The 22,884-nt window shown below is 41.9% G+C and overlaps 1 protein-coding gene across 2 annotated transcripts in view; it reads left to right on the top strand.

Annotated features, from left to right (window-relative positions):
• slc1a7b (solute carrier family 1 member 7b) overlaps positions 1–22,884 on the top strand; it is a 78,513-nt gene that overhangs the window by 30,602 nt on the left and 25,027 nt on the right. The window contains exons 1-2 of one of the 2 annotated variants that reach the window (XM_042005631.1): positions 7,556–7,601; positions 16,302–16,381. The exons of the other annotated variant lie outside the window; for it this stretch is intronic. Coding sequence (XP_041861565.1) covers positions 16,338–16,381 — 44 coding nt within the window. The 5' untranslated portion in view covers positions 7,556–7,601; positions 16,302–16,337. Of the gene's footprint in view, positions 1–7,555; positions 7,602–16,301; positions 16,382–22,884 lie in introns of those variants that run through there. 2 annotated transcript variants of the gene reach the window in all.

Below are 22,884 nucleotides of genomic sequence, written 5' to 3'. Positions count from 1 at the left end.
CCACACTCGTCCCGTTAGACAGACTGGAAACTCGTACTAGCGCCATGACTAAACTTCCACCTCTCAAAGCTCCTGCTGTGAGGGAAAGTTTCTTTTGTCACAAACCAGGTTACATCATAGCTGACTGCTTGGCCTTAAAAAGGAAAAACCAAAACAAAGCACAACAACTAAAAAGTGTGGGTTTGGTTTGAAAACCAACCAGCTACAGGTACAGTCAAACCCGCTTGACTCATGTTTTTCATAATTTGTGTTTAGTGGCTCTGTTTCCTTAACTGGAAATTCAGAGGATCAACTGCCGATCCGCATCCTGAGAAATACTGGGGGCTCCTGGACTTTCATACTAGCCGATGCACTACCATTTTTCAAGACCTCTTCGTGTGGTTACAACCTGGTAATTAGAGGCTTTGAACTGGGGTATCTGCCCAGACCAGTACATCGTGTGCACATTCACTCAGAATTAGTGACTGGGCTTTTCCCAGTAGCTGTGTGCCCTGAGTTGCTCATAAAAGGGATAAAATTGTTGATGTGGAATGATGTGGCTGGGGAATGAATGGTTCCAAATCTAGAGATTTAAGATTTTCCTGCAACCACTGTCTCATCAGATCCCTCAGGTATAGACACCAAGCTGTATCCACCTTGTGCTGTAACCTGCGCACAAGCCAGTAAGAACATTGGTACTGGTCTCTGATTCAGCACTCATGAACTTGTTCTCAGAGGAAAACCAGACTAATGACATCAGTAGTGATGCAGCTCTGGTAGCATCTGATGACAAGAATGGCAGGGGTGCTGTCTCATCAGATCATGACTCTAAAAGTGTTTCTTTAACTCGTGAACATTTGTCCGACATTCAAAAGTCTGACCCGATATTGCAAACATATTTTGATAGTGTGAGAAGCGTTGACTCAGCTGAAAGAAAACAACTCACCTATGTTATTGAAAGTGGTGTACTTATCCACAGATGGTTATGCCGTAACCGCCACTTCACCGTCAGCTACGTCGTAACCGCCACTTCACCGTCAGCTACGCCGTAACAGCCACTTCACCCTCAGCTAAGTCGTAACCGCCACTTCACCGTCAGCTACGCCGTAACAGCCACTTCACCGTCAGCTACGTCGTAACTGACACTTCACCGTCAGCTATGCCGTAACCGACACTTCACCATCAGCTACGTCGTAACCGCCACTTCACCGTCAGCTACGCCGTAACCGACACTTCACCGTCAGCTACCTCGTAACCGCCACTTCACCGTCAGCTACCTCGTAACCGCCACTTCACCGTCAGCTACGTCGTAACCGCCACTTCACCGTCAGCTACGCCGTAACCGCCACTTCACCCTCAGCTACGTCGTAACCGCCACTTCACCGTCAGCTACGCCGTAACAGCCACTTCACCCTCAGCTACGTCGTAACCGCCACTTCACCGTCAGCTATGCCGTAACAGCCACTTCACCGTCAGCTACGTCGTAACCGACACTTCACCATCAGCTACGTCGTAACCGCCACTTCACCGTCAGCTACGCCGTAACCGACACTTCACCGTCAGCTACATCGTAACCGCCACTTCACCGTCAGCTACGTCGTAACCGCCACTTCACCGTCAGCTACGCCGTAACCGCCACTTCACCGTCAGCTATGCCGTAACCGACACTTCATCTGCATCACCTGCACCTGCATTGGTCAGGGTTAAGAACAATGATCACCAGTTTTGTCAAACTTTTCTTCCTGCTGGAACATTTTTTTCTGTTTGTACTCTGTAGCGGTAGCTAGGATCTGTTGCATGTGCACAGAGTCAGATCGTTTGTTGTCCAATGTTTGCATTAGCGTTGCATTCACTTTTAATGACAGGTTCATGATTTCTGATCTTCTGACATTTTCACTGACACTCTAAACTGTCTCTAAATGAAAATATTTTCGTCAACACACATTTTTCACCGGACGAAAACTAGACTAATAAAGACGAGACGAAAATGTAATTCACTAAATAAAAACTGGGCTAAAATCTATGGATATTTTAGTTCTTCTTCTTAAACAAACTGAAAATTATATTATTATATCATATGACTTTGTCAAATGTCTCCTCCTCCTCCTCGGCTCTTCTGCCACTCACACACATCCTTTCCAATCTGCAGCGGGCAGGTGCACAAACATGAGAGAGGCAGGAGGTGGATTCATGGCAAAGGTTAAGAATAAACATTAATGGCCATGCTTTGCACAAGACCCAAGAAAGAAAGAGAAAACGTGATATATGGAACCATTTTTGCTACACTGAAGTGGAGAAAAAAACCTTATGCTTGATTTAAGTCAAAGGGAAGGAATGTGGTCTGGAAATATAGCTGAAAAAACACAACAAACCTGAAGAGACACGTCGCAGTTCACCTCGAAGACATCGTGGTAAGTTAACAAAAAGTTTGGAGGTGGTTGTTTATAACATAACATTAAACCAACGGCTGTTATGTTCCAACAATAACGTTAAACCGACCGCAAACCGCTGGCTAACGTACTAGCTTTGTAGCATGTAGTGATAGTAGTCACTTTTTGATAGAATTGTGTGTGAAGTTGAATTTATGCTAACTTAGATACATTATAGTGGTCGGGCAGCTATGTTTTCAGTTGCATTGCAAGTTTAATTAAAGCAAAGAGAAGTTTGAGCTAATCTAGGAGCTGCAAGCGAACTATAGTTACCACAAAACACCTGGGCAACTACACATGGATGCAAACTAAAAACTAAAATGTACTAAAACAAATCATCTAGATAAAATAATACGCCACACTTAATTCAAAACAACTTTAACCTGCGTTTTCGTACATGAAAATTTGATATAAGACCTACACAGCTGTCTGATGAGGTTTACTCTACCCTCCCTGCCCACTTACACTTCTCCTTTCTGTCTGTTAATGAGGCTACAGAAACACTCTGCTCCTCTCTCGCCTCCTCTCTGGACAAACTCTGTCCTCTGGTGTCCAAACCAGCCAGACAAAACCCTCCCAGTCCATGGCTCGCCGAGTCGTCTAAGGAATAACAGAGCCGGACTCAGGGCTGCAGAAAGAAAGTGGCACAAATCAAAAGAGCACACTGACTTGTCTGAGTACCAGCAAAAACCTGAAACTTTCACATCCAGACTAAAGGTGGCCAAGATAGCCTTTTATCAGAACAAGATCCGCAATGCTCCCAACACACAACATGTTCAGCCTCCCACTGTGCTGACTGCAGAAATGTTTGCTTCCTACTTCACTGAAAAGTTCGCTACCATCAGTAACCAATTCACTGAGCCTGACCAACTCAGCCTTACCAAACCAGCTACTGGTGCCTCACTCTGCTCCTTCTGCTCTCTAAATGAGGACGAAGTCTCTAAACTTCTAGTCACCTCAAAACCCACGACCTGTCCTCTTGATTCTGTTCCCTCTGACATCCTGCAGAGCATTTTACCTACAATCAAAACTGCAGCAACCCATATTATCACCTCCTCTCTTTCCTTCTGCCTTCAAGCAAGCTCGGGTTCCCCGCTGCTGAAGAAACCCACACTCAACCCAGCCCAGGTTGGAAACTACCGGCCGGTCTCACTGATTCCATTCATGTCTAAACTACTAGAGCGTGCCGTCTTCAGTCAGGTCTCACAGTTCCTCCAAGACAACAACCTGTTAGATCCATATCAGTCTGGCTATAGGCAAGGCCGCTCTACTGAAACTGCTCTACTGTCTGTTACGGATTCCCTACGGGTTGCCAGATCCGCTGGTCAATCCTCAGTCCTTATACTGCTGGACCTGTCTGCTGCCTTTGACACGGTCAACCATCATATACTGTTCTCCACACTCTCGGAGCTTGGCATCTCAGGATCTGTCCTCTCGTGGTTTACGTCCTACCTCACAGGAAGACCCTTCAATGTATCTTGGTGAGGGGGAATGTCCAGATCACATGGGCTGACAACAGGGGTGCCTCAGGGTTCGGTACTTGGCCCTCTTCTCTTTTCACAATACACCTCCTCACTCGGTGCATCATTAGCTCTCATGGTTTCTCCTACCACTGCTATGCAGATGACACTCAGCTTTTCCTTTCTTTCCCACCTGACGACACAAACATCTCAATGTGAATATCAGCATGTTGCTGATATCTCCGCATGGATGAAGGATCGCCACCTTCAGCTTATTGTCTTTCCAGCCAATCCTTCCTTACCGCCACAGATAAGCGTGCAGCTTGACTCCATCACGCTTGTGCCTACGTCTTCTACCAGGAATCTTGGTGTCATGGTAGACAACCAGCTGACCTTTAAGGACCATGTTGGCTTGGTTGCTCGATCTTGCCGATTTGCTCTCTACAGCATCAGGAAGACCAGACCCTACCTGACTGAACACACGGCCCAGCTCCTGGTCCAGGCTCTGGTCATTTCACGCATTGACTACTGCAACTCCTTACTGGCTGGCCTGCCTGCATGCTCAGTTAAACCTCTGCAGATGATCCAGAACGCAGCAGCACGTCTGGTCTTCAACCAGCCCAAAAGAGCTCATGTCACTCTGCTGCTAATCGCTCTCCACTGGCTTCCAGTTGCAGCGCATCAAATTCAAAGCTCTGCTTCTGGCTTACAAAACAATAACCTAAACGTCTCCGGTTTACCTCCACTCCTTAATCCAGAGCTACACTCCCTCTCCACAGTTACGCTCTGCCAGTGAAAGACGTCTAGTGCTCCCACCACAACGTGGCGCAAAATCAGTAGCTAGACTCTTCTTCTCTATTGTTCCCCGGTGGTGGAACGATCTACCAAACTCTGTCCGATCCACAGAGTCCTTATCCACTTTTAAAAGCAAGCTAAAGACTCAGTTGTTTAAGGAGCATTTCCACACTTAGCTTAACTCTTATACTCAGAATGAGGTAGAAAGATTTGTCCAGCTCTTTGGCTCAACCAAGTACTGAAGAAGCTGTTGCACTTACGCCCAAGATTATGTTGTTCGATGAAAGTGTGACCTTGTATTTAAACCAAATGAAAAGCACAGCAGTTTGACTACAACTTAATGATGACGTCCCTCCTGTTTGAATTCATGCTTGTGTTGTTCTTACTCTCAAATGTAAGTTGCTTTGGATAAAAGCGTCTGCTAAATGACTGTAGAATAGAATAGAATAGAATAGAATAGAATAGAATAGAATAGAATACAAGTAAGTAAATTTGTGTTTTGAATGTCTGGGGTTGCCAGAGTTTTGTGATATCTAAATGGGGTTCCAAGCTAAAAAAAGGTTGGGAACCACTGCTAAAATGTAGTTTAACAATGTTAAACTACATTTAACAATGTTTTACTAACTACTAACAATGTTGAGTATTATTACCTGACAAAAACTAGACTAAAATGTTGACAGTTTCTTTTGACTAAAACTAGACAAATAAAATTATATTTTCTTGGACTAAAATAAAAACTAAAATGCTCGACTTATAGCGGACTAAAGCTTGTCTAAATAAAAACGAGATGAGGTTGACTAAATGTGATAAAAACTAATAAACGCGATTGAAACTGGACTAAAACAGACTAAATTTAAAAATGGCTGATAAAATTAACAGTAGTGGTGAACAGTAAAAATCACAAATTGTACTATTTATCTAGAAAATGGAATCCTGACATCACAGAATGTACCTTTATGTTTTGCAGTGACTTTTAGATAAGAAAATGTGGATGCAACTTAATGGGACATTTTGTCCTTTATTGTGAGCAACATATTCATATCAGTAATCAAACTTTTGAGCAGGACTGAAATATTTCAGTTAATTTATGATGAAAAAAATATGAAAAATATGAATCTGTAAAGTTTTATATTATTCTTTCAAAGTGGACATTTTAGGTCATAAATGACTCATGAAGGTCACATATTGAACTGACATCACAATTTTCTTAGGAAATAAAGACAACTGGCACATATGGAAACCTTCTTCTTTTGGGTGTGACCGTAAGGTTTTGTTTTGGGTTTGACACCACAAAGCAGTTGTACGTAGAGCACCCAGATGGTTTGCAGCGGAGCAGCATACAAAGCCAGAGTGAAATGAGGCTTGCTGCACTAAGTATTTTTTCAGACATGATCGGTTAGTACAAATTATGGGCAAATGATACTGGAGCTTGGAAGCGTGTGTCATCCTTCCTGAAGCTTAATATTAAAATCATTATTGGAGCTTGTGCCATTCTGCAAATGTCATGTGAACGATGACATTTGAAGCTTTAAGGCCGTTTTCTGCTCGATGCAGAAGACGAATATGCAGACTGACAGACAGTTTTGTCATTTACGTTTCCATGGGTAATAAGTCAGTTCATCCACAAGTGGGCAGTGCCAAGTTCAGAGTCCACGTCCATGTTTTGTTTCTGGCTGGTAGTGGTAACGCACCGCTATAAAGTTGTTTTCAACCGTCCTTGTCTACAGTTGTGGCTGTGAATGTGATTTTGTTTTTTGTTTTCAACTTTCTTTTTCATCTGCGTCTTCTTCTTCTGGTGCTTTTTATTTGGCGGTTCTGTATCATCCTCTTCCTGTTCTTCTTCTCTGGTTTGTTCCTTTCACTGGTTGCATGTTAGCTCAACACTGCCCCCGCGATTTCTAGTGGTATTCCTCAGTCTTCCATGTCAAGCGACGGATAGCTATCGGATAGCGACGGATCCTGACAACGGACGCGCGTAAGCTGTGCAGAAGACAGGCGAAACTGTCTGTCAGGTTGCGTATCCAATGGGCCTTCATACGTTCCTGTGCTTAAGCTAATTCATGGCATGTGGTGGTTCAAAAGGGTTTTAAATCTGTTACTGGTTTGACAGACTGGGTGTGTCGGTGCTAAACTATTAATATAATTAATAGACACCATCAGAATTCCCTGTTTAAAATTTCTATGGCATAATGAATAATTGACTAAAGTCTTACTTTTTTCCCCTTTTAATAATTTGTTTGTGTTGATTAAGAAAACACACACACACACACACACACAAATTCTGCCTCAGTAGTCTTTATTACCACTTCATAAACAAAAAAATGAGACCACACCCAAGCATTTGTGGTAGATTAATTAAGTGTGTACAAGCATTTATGGATAAGATAGTGTTCAAAGTAACGTTGTGGTCCATGCAGTCTAATTTCAGTGGCTGCTGCAAATCTTTACTAACTGCAGAGATAACATGGAGAAAATAAGCTTTGCCAGCAACTATAGGCCAGCCAAGTTCATGCTGACAGGGTGGAAATGTGAGATCTGGCTGAAGGGGATTGAAACAGCTCCTAACTTTCCCCCGCAGCTCTGGATTGATGCCAGGTGTTAAACCAAAGGCACGCCAAGACCAAAGCACAGGACCAATCTGCAGACAAACCTCCTAAGATCCTGCTGGGTTTTAACTGTTTAACTGTCTGTTTTGGATCAGATTTCTGTTCTGTAACCTTCCTCTGACTCAGTGATGGAGTCATACAGATTAACATTTGCTCTGAATTAGAGCTCCTGCCAACACCAGCCGGAGGAAGTGACCTGAACTCTGAGTAATGGAAGCCTGCAGCTGGAATGAAAAATAAAGCCAGTAGTTTTCACAGCAGAGATCTCCTGTTTCGCTGTTCTTTGGGAGAATCTGGAAGCAAGCTGAAGAGGATTATTTTTCCATAAAACAGTATGAGTCAAACAGCCTTTCCTTTAACCTCCTGCATGCTATGTTGTTTAGCTTTAGTGTATGTGTGAAAGAAAACGAGAAAAGATGGTTGCTTTCAATGGATTTACTGTTGAGGTAAATTTGGAATTTATCTTTTAAATCAAGTTGTTGTAGCATATCATGCTACACTGAAAAAACAACTTACGTGAACGTTATAAAATTCTGAAAATAATTTCCACTTAAAGGCTTTAATTTAGTAAGAAATTTAGATTTAATTTAGTTGACTGAACTAAATGTTCCTTTGTTACTTCTAGTATTAGTACTATCATGGTTCAGTCCAACTAAATCTGTAAATATATTAAGCAGGATCTGATGGGATTTTCTTATTTAAACTTGTATGAATAAATTTCAGTGAAAGAAGAAAATCCAGTCAGATCCTGGTTAATACGTTATATTTGACCTTAGTTGGACTCAACATCACAATTAATAACAGTAACCCAAATACATCAAGTTGACCCAGAATATTTGTTTAGCTTGCTTAGCTTAGTCAACTGAATTCTTTCTCACTAAATCAGTGTTCCTAAAGTGAAATTGCTCAAGGGCCACTGATGATATCGTCATCTCATAGGAGGCCATGAAAATATTAATGTATGAGAAAAAACTGCAGTATTTCCAAACATTTGTTTTATTTGAATTTGTAACAGTTCCCACATATTTAACCAAATTAAATTAACATTTAGTGCAAGTGACTTTTCCTTTGCTTTGACACTAAATAAAAATGGATAATTTGGCCGTGAGTTCACATGTAGCATTTTATTTCAGTCCAGACACTGGACAGTGTTTCTCCTCAAAAAGTTCAGCTACATTTGGCCTGACAGAGGTCACAGTTGAAATCCTGAGTACAGCTTTAAGATGGTCGTCACTTAGCCTGGACATGAACTTGCGTTTATCAAAGTTCATGGTGGAGAAAAGCTTCTTACAGATATGTACTTCCAAAAAGCACATCACATGGCTAAACACCTGACAATTATGGGAAGGATAGAGGCAATTCCTGTAGAAACTGTGCAGTCACATCTGCTTTTCTTAGTCTTTAGCAACTGTTGCTTTGCAAGTCAATAAGTTCCATTTGCAACACACTTGGGGGGCTGTCCACATCAGCTGAGATGGGTCTGCAAACAGCTGGAATGTGTCAAGGTGGCCTTAAAGTCAGCAAATTGGTGATCAGACTTCTGCAGCAGGTTATCAATAGCAGACACGTGGTCCTCTCCACAGAATGCTGGCCGTCCTCCACACTCACATGACATGTTCATATTTCAGACATTTCTCCATCTCCACTTTATACAGCACTTTAAAAACAACACAACTGACCACAGTGCTGTTGATGTTTTTAAACAGAGGCTTAAGACCTACCTTTTTTAGCTTGGCTTTTAACTAAATTTTATTTTATTTTAATTTATTTTTAATTTTATGTCTTGTTTAATTTTCATTTAATTTTACTCAACTGTATTTATTTATTTTATTTATTTATGTACTCTTAGCTTGTTTCTTAAGGTTATTGCTTTGTGTGTATATATGCATGTTTGTGCGTGTAACTGTATGAAAGACTTTGACTTTTTTATGTAGTCTCTTTTGATGTGTGCAAAGGCATGTTTTGTTTTTAAAATTCATAAATTGATTTTTTTTTTATCTAAAGCCCCAACATGAAAAGTGCTTTATTAATAAAGTTTGATTTGATTTGATTTGATATACACCAAAAGAAAAACAATAAAAGTAAAACAGTATAAAAACATAAGATCAACTGATAAAACAGTTAAAATATGTATGAAAAGAAATTCACAAAAACCAACACCTCAACTAGTGTTAAAAACCAAAGAGAAAACGTGTTTTAAACAATGATTATAAGAACAGCAGGTGAAGAGGGGTCCTGAAGACGTGGTGGGAACTGGTTCCACAGTCTGGGTCCAGCTACAGGAAAGGCTCGGTCACCTCTAAGTTTCCTCTTGGTTGAGGGAACGGTTAAAAATTTGCGGTCTGCTGACCTGAGGGAACGTGACGGCGTGTATGGTTGAAGGAGGTCTGACAGATATTGTGGGACAAGACTGTGGAGGCACCTAAAAACAAATAAAAGAATTTTAAAATCGTTTCTAAAACAAACGGGCAGTCAGTGAAGGGAAGCAGAGACCAGAGTAATGGGCTCTCGTTTTTTAGTACCAGTTAAAAGTCGAGCCGCTGCATTCTGGACCAGATGCAGCCGATCGAGGAAGGCCTGACCAAGCCCAGCGTGAAAGCATGGGTTAAAATCTCGAGATGATGCAGATAAAGAAATGGTTTAACTTTAGTCAGCTGTCTTAGCTGAAAGAAACTAGACTTGATCACTGAGCTGATTTGTGAGTCAGGTCTGAGGTTACCATCTAAGCCCAGTCCGAGGTTTATTGCTGTAGGCTTCAAATAATCAGTCAAAAACCAGGTCAGCTGGTCCCTTGTAGGCATCAAAATAGCAACACCTCAGTCTTTCTGTCATTAAAATAAAGAAAATTAAAAGACATCTAAGCCTTAATTTCCTCTATACGACCAAGTAATGGTTTTGCTGAGGATGCACTTTTTTTCAGAGGGAAATAAATCTGGCTGTCGTCACCATAAAAGTGAAGAACATGCCAGGCTTTCTAAGAGCTGCACCGAGAGGGAGCAAGTAAAGAGAAAAAAGAAGAGGTCCAAGAATGGAGCCCTGAGGAACTCCACACATGGGAGGAGCAGAAGAGGACTCTGCAGCTCCAATCTGGACCATAAAGCTCTGCTCGGTTAAATAAGATCTCAGACAATTTAAAGCTCCACCCCAAAAACCAATGCAGTTCTCCAGGAGAGACAAAAGGATCTGACTGTCGAAGGCTGCTGTGAGGTCCAACAGTACCAAAACCACATAGAGACCCAAATCTGTGGCCATGAAAACATCATTAAAAACCCTCAAAAGTGCAGACCTTCAGCACTGTGCAGTGTTTTAAAACCAGACTGAAACAATTCAAGGACATTGTTTTTCTCCAGGAAAGACTCCAACTGGGAATATACAACTTTCTCCAAACCTTTAGAGATGAAAGGAAGATTGCCTGACGTTTGATAGGATGGAAAAGTCCAGGCCAGCTTCTTAATTACTGGTGTAGCCACTGCATGTTTAAAACTTCTGGATGAACTCCCATCAGTTAAGCTGCTATTAATGATATGGAGCACATAAGGAGCTAAAGTGGAAAGACCTCCTTAAAGACAAAAGGTGGAATGGGATCATTGAGAGATCAAGCAGGCTTCATACATCAGACTATCTCCTCCAGAAACTGCAGGGTAACCGGCTCAAACTGGTCAAAAACAGCAGAGTATGAAGTGGAAACAGAGGGATCACAAGAGGGAGAAGTAATAAGGGCCCTAATGCTCACAACCTTGTCAATGAAAAAGTTCTTAACATCCTCACGTATTTTAGTATAGCTCTCCAGGCAGGATACACCTCCTGCTGCACTCAGACACATCATCGGTAATGTTTCCCAGGGTTATCAGGTGTTTCGAGTCGAAATATCATACACCCTCACTGGGCGACCCATCTGGGGTTGATCAGGCCCCGACTTGTTTCTGACCAGCATTCTTCCATGGCTCACTCCCTCAACCACAGCCACTTTGATGCTCTTTCTGCTGCCTCGGTGCCATATTTGATGGCCTGTTTGCTGTGGGCAGCAATTATACCCAGAAGGTGGTAAACACTGCAGAGGGACAGCTCTGCGAACCGTTTGCAGCCGACTTCAATAGGCAGGCACCATGTCTTCCACCCCTGTCTGCAGCAAGTTATCAAGTCAGCGTGTGTCACCATCTTCCTTGCCAATGCCTCCTCCAGCCGGTCTTCCCAAGGGACTGTCAGCTCCAGCATCACCACCTGCCTTGTTCTCCCTGACATAAGGACAATGTCAGGCCTTAACATGGTCTATGTAATGAACTCTGAAAATCTGAGCTGTCTCCCCAAGTCATCCAGCTGTTGCCAATCACTAGCTGTAACCAGAAGCCCAGGTGAGGTCCTTTGGTGTAAACTGGGCCTCTCTCCTGCTCTTACAAAAGTAATGGCTTTCTCCCCAGGCTTCTGGTATTTAAAGCGGGTGAGTGCTAAGCAGATGGACTCAGCGATTGTCTTCAGCACCTGGTCATGGCGCCAATGATAGCAGCCCTCTCCTAGGGCTTTTGGACAGCAGCTATGGAAATGCTCCAAGGTACCAGCTCCAGAGCACAAGGAGCAGGCTGGAGATTCCACTTTTCCCCAGCAGTTGAAATTTGATGGAGTTGGATGCAAATCATAAAATGACTGCAGACTAAACTTGATGCGTTATGATTCCACCCACCATGCTCTGACCACAATATACTTCAGTTCAGTGCTTGGTCCCAACGTGTTCATGCTCCCTGAAGTCGCATGGCCACTGCCTTAGTGGCCCTCTCCTCCTCCATGCCTGCTCTCAATTACTGCTGGACCAACTGGCATCTGGCTCTACCCTTGCTGGTCAGGTCTGGACAAGGTGAAAGGTTACTACCCAACCCACTTCTTCCTGATGCCACCTTAACGACAAGCCTCTTGTGGCAAAGTCTGTATTCTGCTTGCTCCACAGCTAGCTGGGGGTCCTACTTCCTGCCTATTCTCAACACGATTCCGGCACCAGATACCTTGGGGTCCCTGGATTCCTTGTACTGCAGTACCTCTCTTGTACGGGTGTTCATAAACTCCTCCTTGATGCTGTTGAAAGGGAGTGTGAGCTTATTCTTCTGACCATACAAAACGATACTGCTCAGACTCCTGTGTAGTTCTAGCCACCTATGAAGGCACAGATTAATCCTTTGTTAAAAACCTTCAACTGTAGACATGGTAAAGTCATACACTAGAAAGGGCCAAAGGATTCGAGGGACGATGGCTTGCTGTTAGATCCAGGCCGTGAACTTGCTGGGTAGGCCAGAATTTTCCAAAGCTGGTATGTGTCTTTCCAGCTCTAACCCTGCCGCCCTGATGGATTCGGTGTCCCTCAGGTTGCTGTTGAAAACCTTGTCCAGGCTCTTCACCAGGTTCTCTGAAATGGAAGGGATGTGGGAACCTCTGATGGAAAAACAGAACTTCTTAACAATTCTCCCCTTCTTTAGCACCAAAGACCTGGACTTAGCTGAACTGAAGCTCATCTGTACCCAAGAGATGAGCTTCTCTAGGCCTCCCAACAGCCACCTGCATCCTGGAATTGATGTTGTGGTTATTGTAAAATCATCCATGAATGCACAGACACCTGATCTGGACAGCGGGCCTCTGCATTTGGCCAGCATGTTCATTGCCAAAGAAAAAAGACCCACTGATGCAGGGCCAGAGCGCAAGATTCAATAACATGACAGGACAGTGGAATTTCAAGAACAGGCATTTGGTCTAAAAACTTCTTTATTTTGTGGAAGCAGATGATGTGGAAAAATAGTTTGTGACGGCATTTTGTAGTTTCTGCGATGAAGCAAGTGATGAGGTGGCTCCATTGTGTGGTGACCCTCTTTCTGGCTCGTGATGCCATTGTGTTCTTTATTGTCCTTGATAACATTCTGTCTTTTTGTAAAGCCATTGTATGGTTGACGACTTTCCCTCTCTTCTCGGTGCCATACTGTTGTTTCTTCTTTTGGTGTCCTTGGTGTCTTCATAGTCGTTTCTGTGATGTGATGACTTCATCATATGAAGATCTTCTCTTCTGGATCATGCTATTTTGTAGTGAATAATGTTAAACTAGTGGTGTGGCAAAATACTTTCAGGTAAAAGAAGAGCTCTGGACATCAGCTTGATGTATAAAGAATGGTTTTATTACAAGAAGTGACATCTTAAACAGATTTCTGTATAAAATTCTGAAGGTCTTTGGATCAATGTGAAAACCTAAAACCACATGTATGAGGCATCCTCATATACTTTTAAGACAAAGACATTCCCTAAGTCCTGGATAAGCCAATCCTGTGGAGCCACATATGTTTACATATATGGTGTTCTTGTGCTGAGTCCAGTCTCTCCGGCACCTAAGACACTAAGAACCTTATATGGTAAAAACCTGAGTATGGCTTACATCAGCCTGTTTATACATGGAGTGTAAAATTCACTACTCTTAGCAAGTTTGCAGTCTACTTATGCTGCAACCCAGTATGATCCTAATCTATGTCATTTTAATGAAGTCTAATTATGAAATGTTGAGAATAAGACACTTCAAAACACAGCATCACAAACATTCATGTTCAATACATCAAAACCATGTGATAGAACAAGATCAAGAGTTTGTCCACACTCATGAGTGTGACCCGACACATTCTGAGAAAGATTAAAACTATTAAGTAAATTTAAAAAGTCTTTTGGTCAGCGGTTTTTCAAGACAGCACACGTGGATGTTAAAATCTCCAAGGATTAAAACTATCATATTTAGGCATTATTTCAGCCTCTCAGTCATGGATAAAGTCTTTGCAGTACTTGGGTTGCCTGTAAATAACAGCACACACCATCAGAGGGACGGAGCACAGCTCAAATAAATTAATTTCAAAAGCAAAAGAGAAAGAGATGCTGGTGTGACCTGCTTACAGGCAAAACTCTTCTTAAAAACAGTCACGGTTCCTTCTCCACGACCAGAAGCATTTGGACTGTTAAAATACGTGCAACCAGGTGGTAAAAGTTCACAGAAAGCACTGGACTTACTGATCTTCATCCACGTTTTCATGATGCACATATGTTAATCTGGTTCTCTCGTGACATATCTTTCCGTAATATAAGGACATTAACCTGGACACTCGTTCAACCGGTATTAACTCTCTACCCCACCCTGACAGTCTCTCCAGCCCTAATGAACTTGTTTCATACTACTATTCTCCAGAATAATAGTCTCCAGAATCTTCTCAGCAATATAGCTCCCCTGAAAACCAGATCAGTTACTTTCACCCGTTCTTCACCCTGGTTTACCCCTGCCCTCAGACAACTCTAAGCCAAAGGACACCAGCTGGAATGTCTCTTGAGGAAATCTGGTTCATCAAAAATGTATCAGAACCATATGACTCACTACAAGGACTGCTGCAAACACACCAAATCGACCTACTATGCCAGTTTAATCAATTCCAATGAAGGTGACACCAAGGCTCTATACTCTGTCCTGAAAACTATCACCCAGCCGCCTGACTCCCTCCCCCCAGACATAGCCACCTCTCATTCTGTAACAGCTTGATTTCATTCTTCATCTCCAAAATCCAGAATGTTCATCAACAGCTTGTTCTGAAGATCTCCTACAATCCACCATCAATATTTCCCCCTCTGCCTCCTTCACTCTCCCTTTCTGGAATCACTCTTCCCCCATTTCTGCCTTCTCTAAATTAATAAGAAAATCCAAATCATCCACCTGTCGATTAGACCTCCTTCCAACCATCCTTGTCAAAGCGTCTGCGTCCTCACCAACCTCTCATTACCCGCATCATTCACTCCTCCCTCACCACTGGACTGGTTCCCTCACTGTTAAAATCAGCTGCCATCACCCCTAGATCTGGGATTGGTAGCAGTTTATTTAGTGTTAAATAATATTTATTTCTAGTTCCTGGGTGTTCCAGCTGGGTGGGCAGGGCTGCAGCTGTGGTTGGAGAGGGTGAGGCCAGAGACTCCACCCACCACCGCAGCAGCCGTGTCCTCAGAGGAAGTCCTGCAGGTGCAGAGGGACACCATCACCGCTATTAACAATGTGGCCCAGGAGTTGCAGGAAATGGAGACTTTCTTGATGGAAACTGGGACAACAATTGAAGACGGACTGTGTAAGAATAAATAAAGGAAATCCACCTCCTGTGTGTTTTCATAAGCATTGCATCACTTCTAGACCTCCAGTCTGTCCCACTCTGCTGGATCTCAGAATAAATGATCTAAGATTACTACATTTTTTTACTGACTGGTAAGTGTTGGCAGAACACTCTCCATCTCATCATTTCCTTGGTTTTATTCTGGACCGTTGGTGTCGCAGTTTCCCGTTTTCCCAGATTTTGTGTGTACACCATGGTCAGAATTTGCATGGAAGTAGGAACTTTTTTCCGTCAAGTTTGGTTTTTATAAAGTTGACTATATTTGCCGTATTTGGTAGTTTTTGTACCAACGCCATCGTGATAAAAGCTGCTCATTAAGAAGAAGTAAACGTGCTTTCATGTCAGTTTCCAAACGTCTCCAACAACACCAGAAAAAGTCGTTAGATTTGTCGCTACCCGCTTCTTTGAAACAGAGTCACTAGATGGTTCTGAAAACACGGTAAATATAGCGCTAACATAACTAAATTAGCAAAAGTGTGTTAGCTCAGCTCGACGCGTGCATCAGTTTAACCGGTGTACAAACATTCTTTATTGTTTGCAAACTGGGATTAAATATGTTAATATTTTTAATGAGTTAAAATCCTACCCATAATATATAAAATCCTTATATCAAATATAGCGAATACAGATGTTAATCGTGTTAGTAAAGTCCTCCACCTTCCATTGTCCTGTCCAAAAGACATCATGAAATAGACCACAGCCTAAATTATGTCCTCAGACATACCAACCTTACAGGACTTATATGATTCATCCTCCAGTCCTGTCGCTTCATTACTTTATTAATTCGTTCATTACAGTTCATTACTTTTCTGGAAAAAATGCATTTCTGACGCATTTCTTAAAAACGGCCTGACCCTTATTCGCTCTTCCTGACAGGAAGTGAAGTACTTCCAGTTTCCTGGAGAACTGCTCATGAGGATGCTGAAGATGCTGATTCTCCCCCTCGTTGTGTCCAGGTAAACTGACCTTTCATTCAAATACCAGTTTTTCCATCCTTGTTCATGAAGATCATCCGATCATTCAGATGATTCGGCTACCTCGCCATCAGAACGACAGCATCCACACCAGCTGAACATGTGATTTTAGTCTTTGCTCTTTTGTGTGTGCTGCTTGTATGTTTTCAAAATTAACCTTTTATGTTGCCATTTTGTCAAATTTTCATTGTAATTTAATATTGTAAACAAATAAATCACATTCTGTGTTGGCCCTGCGATGGACTGGTAACCTGTCCAGGTGTACTCTGCCTCTCGTCTGCTGTTTGCTGGGATAGCCTCCAGCTTCCCTGTGACAATGAATTGGACCAAGTGGCAGAGAAAAAGAGAGTGAATGAGTGAATGATGAATGAGATTTTTCCGAGAACCAGTAACAGTTTTTAACAGTGTTTCTCAATCCCTTAAATTCTTAGTTACCTAATCTACCTAATAATGTTGTTACCTCAACCTAATGTTGTTGTTTAGTTTGTTTGCAGTGTGAGGAGAAGAGTGTAACCCTCCATTTGCAAAATTTGCATTAAAATGTAAGTAATAAACAGGGATGTACCTATAACACAGTTTTTTAAAGTAGGCTACTTACATTTCAGTACTTGCTGATACCGAGTACAGACATGAATGCTAATAAATCCCAATACAGTTCACTGGTAAGGAGTGTGGACCAGAATGTCAGATGGGACATCTGAGTGGTTAATGTTTGATATATTAAATGGATCAGGTCATCCTGCAGTCATCCAATAAGGAAGATAAAGTCTTTTTTGGTGGGTTACGTTCACAGCTGTTACAAGGCACCTGTTTGCCCAAAACCAGTTTCTCTTGCCAAGATAATTACACTTATTTAATTAAATCTCTGCAGAGAAAACCTTTGTGTGTATTTTGATGAGTCATTGAGGCTGTATTCAGCTCAGGGACCTCAAACACACTCCTCACGCTGGCGTTAATGATGCATGACTGTAACCATGGCTGCTGGTCACAGTAGTCTCCTCACACTGAAACAAAGCTTTGGTTGTGTGATGCAGGAAGACTCAAATGGTTCACTTATAAATGTAAACAAATGAGCGGGAAGCCCAATTACCAGAAACTAATTTGACAATATCAGATTCAGTTTTACATATTTTATATTTACATTTGTACTTAGATAAATACACTCATCATAAATTAATGATAAAAGAAGGGAAGTTTTAACTTGTTTGTGTGCTGCTGGTGAACGTTTGTCCTTTCTGCATTCCTGTAGCCTGCTGTCCTGCTACAGAAGAAACATACAGATACATGCAGCACTCATATCAACCTCACTATCATCCGCTGCATCAGCGTGTTGTGAAGAAACCATAAATTCTGCATCACATGCTGCTTCCACTGCGATGGACCGGTGTATTGTACAGTGTAGTGTATAGTGTCCAGGGTGAACCCTGCCTCTTGCGTGCTACTTGCCAATGTTTCCTCTAAGCTGCACCACATGGAATAAAATCCAACCTGCACTGTAAATAAAATAAACACATAGCAGTACCATACAATATCACTGTCTCTCAGTGCAATCCACTGACAGGTGACAAGAAGCGGTAACTAAAATGACTGACACTGTCCAGCCAATGATATTATGCGATTCATATGTATTTACTTATGCAGCCAATCAGTGTCATTAACAGAGCTTCATGCATATGTGCTGCTGTTTCACAAGTTAGCTAAAGCTGTGGCGGAGGTAAAAGCTGCTAACCCTTTATTATACAAAACGAACTGGCAGTGGTACATCCACTCACCAAGCCAGTAAAAAGTAAAAAAGAAAAGTTCCTTCATGGAATGGCTGTCAGAATATTTGTGAACAGAAGAAAAAAAGGTGAAAATGGTGATATTTCTTCCTTTTTTGCAGGTTTTCCTCCCTACAGAGCTGATTTGCCAATCCAATTTAAAATCACTGTCCATCTTAAAACTCTTAAAAGTTTGAGACAGTTCGCTTTAAAAAACCTGCAAAAGGGCCCAAATCCACAGAGGGGGAGGGGGGGGGGGGGGGGTTCACAGAAGCCACTTGGACCCAACACCATCACTTCAGTTGTTTCCTCCTTAAGGTATAAAAAGTTTCGGGCCAACCAGGCTTTGATGTCTTTGAGACATGCCAGAAGAGGTGCAAGGGAGAAGGCATTTTTCTTTTTTAGTGGTACATATATCTATCTTCATCATAAAAGTGATAAGAGATGCCATGCCTTCTCAAGACTGTTCCCAGGGCAGTAAATGTAAAGAGAAAAGCAGGGGTCCTAACTCAACGGAAAAACTCCAGATGACAAACTACTATTGATAATGGCCAGAACCACTTGCCCTATAGTAGGAAAAGCTTTTTTTTCAGAAAACCAGGAGGGACAATGTCATGGAGAGAGCCTGATGGCTTAATATGGCCAATCAGATCTTCCAAAACTGACAAAGACATCAGTCCAAACTCTTCAAGAGCTGTAGGATAAGGGCCAGAGACAGAGGGGTCAGATGCAGGAGCAGAGATGAGAGTCCTTGCAGTAGCAACTTATCAATGAAAAAGTGTCTCAGAAGATGCCTCCAAGCTAACAGGCTGTGGGGCATTAAGAACAGTGTTAATGGTGTCGAATAACACACGCGGGTCATGACAATTAGACTCAATGAGGTTTGCCAGACATTTTCTTTTGGTCTCCTTAACCGTGTCCTGGTAACAGCGCTAACAGTCCTTAAGGATGAGGAAGGAAACCTGCAGTTTCTCCTTCTTCCACCTCCACTCAGTTTTGTGCAACTCCCATCTAACTGTACGATTTCCGTCATAAAACCAGGGCTCAGATTTAGCCCTGGGCTTCAAAGTTTTTATTGGCGCCACAGAGTCCAGTATGGTTCGGCTGGAGGACTTGAACCAGGAGCTGAGCTCCTTTGTGTTAGCAGAGGCAGGGCGATCACAGAGCTGGTGAACAGGAGCGCTAGATTTAAAATCCCCAAGAATAATTGCACATACTTTGGCACGATTTAGACCAGAAGATCAGGCAAGTCTTTCACAAAGTCCTCGTTGTATTTGGGTGTTTTGTATAATGTGCACAGAACTGGGTCGGAGTGACCCACTTCAAATAAAGTCACTTCAAAGTTGGAGAGTGGGGATAAAACGGTGCACTGCTTACATTTAAAAACTGTTTTAAAACCCACTGTTGTCCCTCCTCCATGACCACATGTCTGCGGGGAGTTAAAATAAGAAGCATCTTTCTCTCAAAGAGACAAAGAGATCCTGAAGCATTGTCCCCCTTCTCAAATCAACAGCAGCCATCATGGTGGACTATTTTAGCTGAGCTAGCAGGGGTTTTAACCTATATCCATATTTTATTGTTTTATTGTTGATTATTTAATGTATTTATTTGTCGTGTCTTCCAACAACCTCATGGGTACTGTGTAACGATGATGTCTGACACATGGCACTCTGAATGCTGACTGGTGTCTGTGGTAAGCTGCAAATGAAGCCCAAACGGGATAAATAAAGTTATCTGAACGTTGAGTGGCTCATTCGAAGAGTAAAATAGCACAAAATGTTCAGTACAGAAATCTTACATACAGTACAGTAATATTCAGTACTTCCACTGACAGGCAGCATCAGTCAGCTGCATGCAGTAGCCTGTCTCTTGGTTAACTACCAAATTGGAACCTCAGTCAAAACATGGGCATGCAAGTGCTACTACTGCAGAAGCACACCTGCTACCACCTACCTTCTTAAATGCATGGAGAACGAAAGGAGATCAGAACCCCAGAAACACATATGTATATATAGAACAACTTTAATGTTAGACAAAGACATTTCAGTTCTTCCAATCAATATTACCGAACATAAAATCATCAAAATATTACTTAGTTGCAAGTAAAAATGCTGGTGTTAGAATACTAAGTACCAGTGTCATTTCCTAATAACATTGTAATGATAGGCAAGGCAAGGCAAGGCAGTTTATTTGTATAGCACATTTCATGTACAGGACAATTCAAAGTGCTTTACATAAAACAAAGATATTACAGATATTTAGAAATAGTAAAAGGCATCAACACATAATCAACACATAATCACAATAAAATAATAAATTACATTAAAATGATTAAAAGCAAGATAAGTTAAAAAAAAAAAAGTTACCGTGCAGATTTCATGCATAGGCGCATGAGAAAAGAAATGTTTTTAACCTGGATTTAAAAATGTCTACATTTGGGGAAAGTTTAATCTCCACTGGCAGTTTGTTCCATTTGTTTGCAGCATAACAGCTAAATGCTGCTTCTCCATGTTTAGTCTGGACTCTGGTCTGGTCTCTGGTCTGGACTCTGGTCTGGACTAGTTGACCAGAGTCTTTGGATCTAAGAGTTCTGCTAGGTTTATATTCTCTGAACATATCACAGATGTATTCTGGGCCTAAACCATTCTGGGATTTGTAAACAAGCAGAAGGGTTTTAAAATCTATTCTGTGACTGACTGGAAGCCAGTGTAAAGATTTCAAAACTGGTGTGATGTGTTCAGATCTCTTAGTCCTGGTTAAAACTCTAGCAGCAGCGTTCTGGATGAGCTGCAGATGTTTAATGCTCTTTTTAGGAAGTCCTGTTAAAAGACCATTACAGTAATCCAGTCTACTGGAGATGAATGCATGGATGAGTTTCTCTTGGTCTTTCTGGGAAACTAAACTTTTAATTCTGTTGATGTTTCTGAGCTGGTAAAAAGCTGTCTTAGTGACAGCTTTGATGTGGCAGCTGAAAGTCAGATCTGAGTCTATCAACACTCCCAGGTTACGAACTTGGTTGGTGATTTTAAAAGCCCGAGTCTCCAGGTGTTTGCCAATGCTGACCCTCTTGTCTTTGCTACCAAACAGAATAATCTCAGTTTTGTCTTCATTTAATTGTAGAAAATTCTCCCTCATCCAGGTGTTTATTTGCTCCAGACACTGACACATTAAGTATATTGGACTGCAGTCATCTGGTGACAGAGACACATAAAGTTGTGTATCATCTGCATAACTTTGATAATTAATGCTATAGTTCTGTAATATTTGACCCAAAGGGAGCATATACAAGTTGAACAGAAGAGGTCGAAGGACTGACCCCTGGGGGACTCCACAAGTCATGGCCACTCGCTCGGATTCATAGCTGCTGATCGTAACAAAATGACTCCGGCCTTCTAAATAGGACCTGAACCAGTTAAGGACCGCTCCAGAAAGTCCAACCCAGTTTTCCAGCCTATGCAACAGGATTCTGTGATCTACAGTGTCAAACGCAGCACTGAGATCCAACAGAACCAGGACTGATACTTGACCAGAATCGGTATTCAACCTAATGTCATTTAACACTTTGACCAGAGCTGTTTCAGTGCTGTGATGAGGTCGGAAGCCGGACTGAAATTTATCAAGATTTCCACTTTCATTTAAAAAGTCATGAAGCTGGTGAAATACAACTTTTTCAATAATCTTGGAAATAAAAGAGAGGTTAGAGACAGGTCTATAGTTGTTCATTATAGAGGCGTCTAGAGTCCTTTTCTTTAGGAGCCTTAATAGCAGCTATCTTTAGTGACTTGGGAAAAATGCCTGATGCCAGTGAGCTGTTAACTATCAGTAGGAGACCACTTTCTACTGAGGTAAAAACTGTTTTTAAAAAGTCGGATGGGATCATGTCCAGAGTGCATGTTGTTGATTTCAAATGCCAAACTGTTTCTTGTAGGATTTTTAAATTAACTATTTTAAATTGCGACATGACAGCAGAATTGTTTCCTGGTTTTAGGCACAGACTAATTTTCTTGTTTGACTGTGTGGAATTAATATTTTGCCTAATTGTTTTAATTTTTTGGCTAAAAAAGTTTGCAAATTGGTTGCATTTCTCAGTGGAAAGGAGCTCAGGGCTTATCTGTTTAGGAGGATTAGTAAGTTTTTCAATCATAGCAAACAGAGTGCGAGAATTGTTGACATTCCTGTTAATCATTTCAGATAAATGCAGCTCTCTGGCCTTGCACAGCTCATTGTTATAGTTATGCAGGCTTTGTTTGTACAGCTCATAGTGAATTTGAAGTTTATTTTTCCGCCATTTCCGCTCAGATTTTCTGCATTCTCTTTTTAGGCTGGTAACCACAGTGGTGTTTCTCCATGGTGTTTTCTGTTTGATCAAAGTGTTCTTGATTCTTATCGGTGCAACAGCATCCATTACATTCAAGACTTTCAGATTGAAATGATCCAGGAGTCCATCAACTGACTCTGCTCTGGTTGTTGGTAACATCGCTATGGCCTCCACAAACTTAGCACTTGTTCTTTCATTAATGTACCTCTTCCTAACGGAGAAGCAGGTTGGTTGAACATTCTGAGTGATCAGTAAATCAAACAAAATACAAAAATGGTCAGACAAGGCCAAGTCAGTGATCGCAACAGAAGAAATATCAACACCCTTTGAAATAACCAGGTCCAGAATGTGCCTTCGAATGTGGGTCGGTTCTTTTACATGTTGCCACAAACCAAACATGTCCAATA

The sequence above is a fragment of the Melanotaenia boesemani genome, chromosome 14, assembly GCF_017639745.1.
Source record: "Melanotaenia boesemani isolate fMelBoe1 chromosome 14, fMelBoe1.pri, whole genome shotgun sequence".
Taxonomy (NCBI): Eukaryota; Metazoa; Chordata; class Actinopteri; order Atheriniformes; family Melanotaeniidae; genus Melanotaenia; species Melanotaenia boesemani.
Note: the sequence above shows the minus strand (reverse complement) of the source record. Positions and strands in the feature narration are given on the sequence as shown.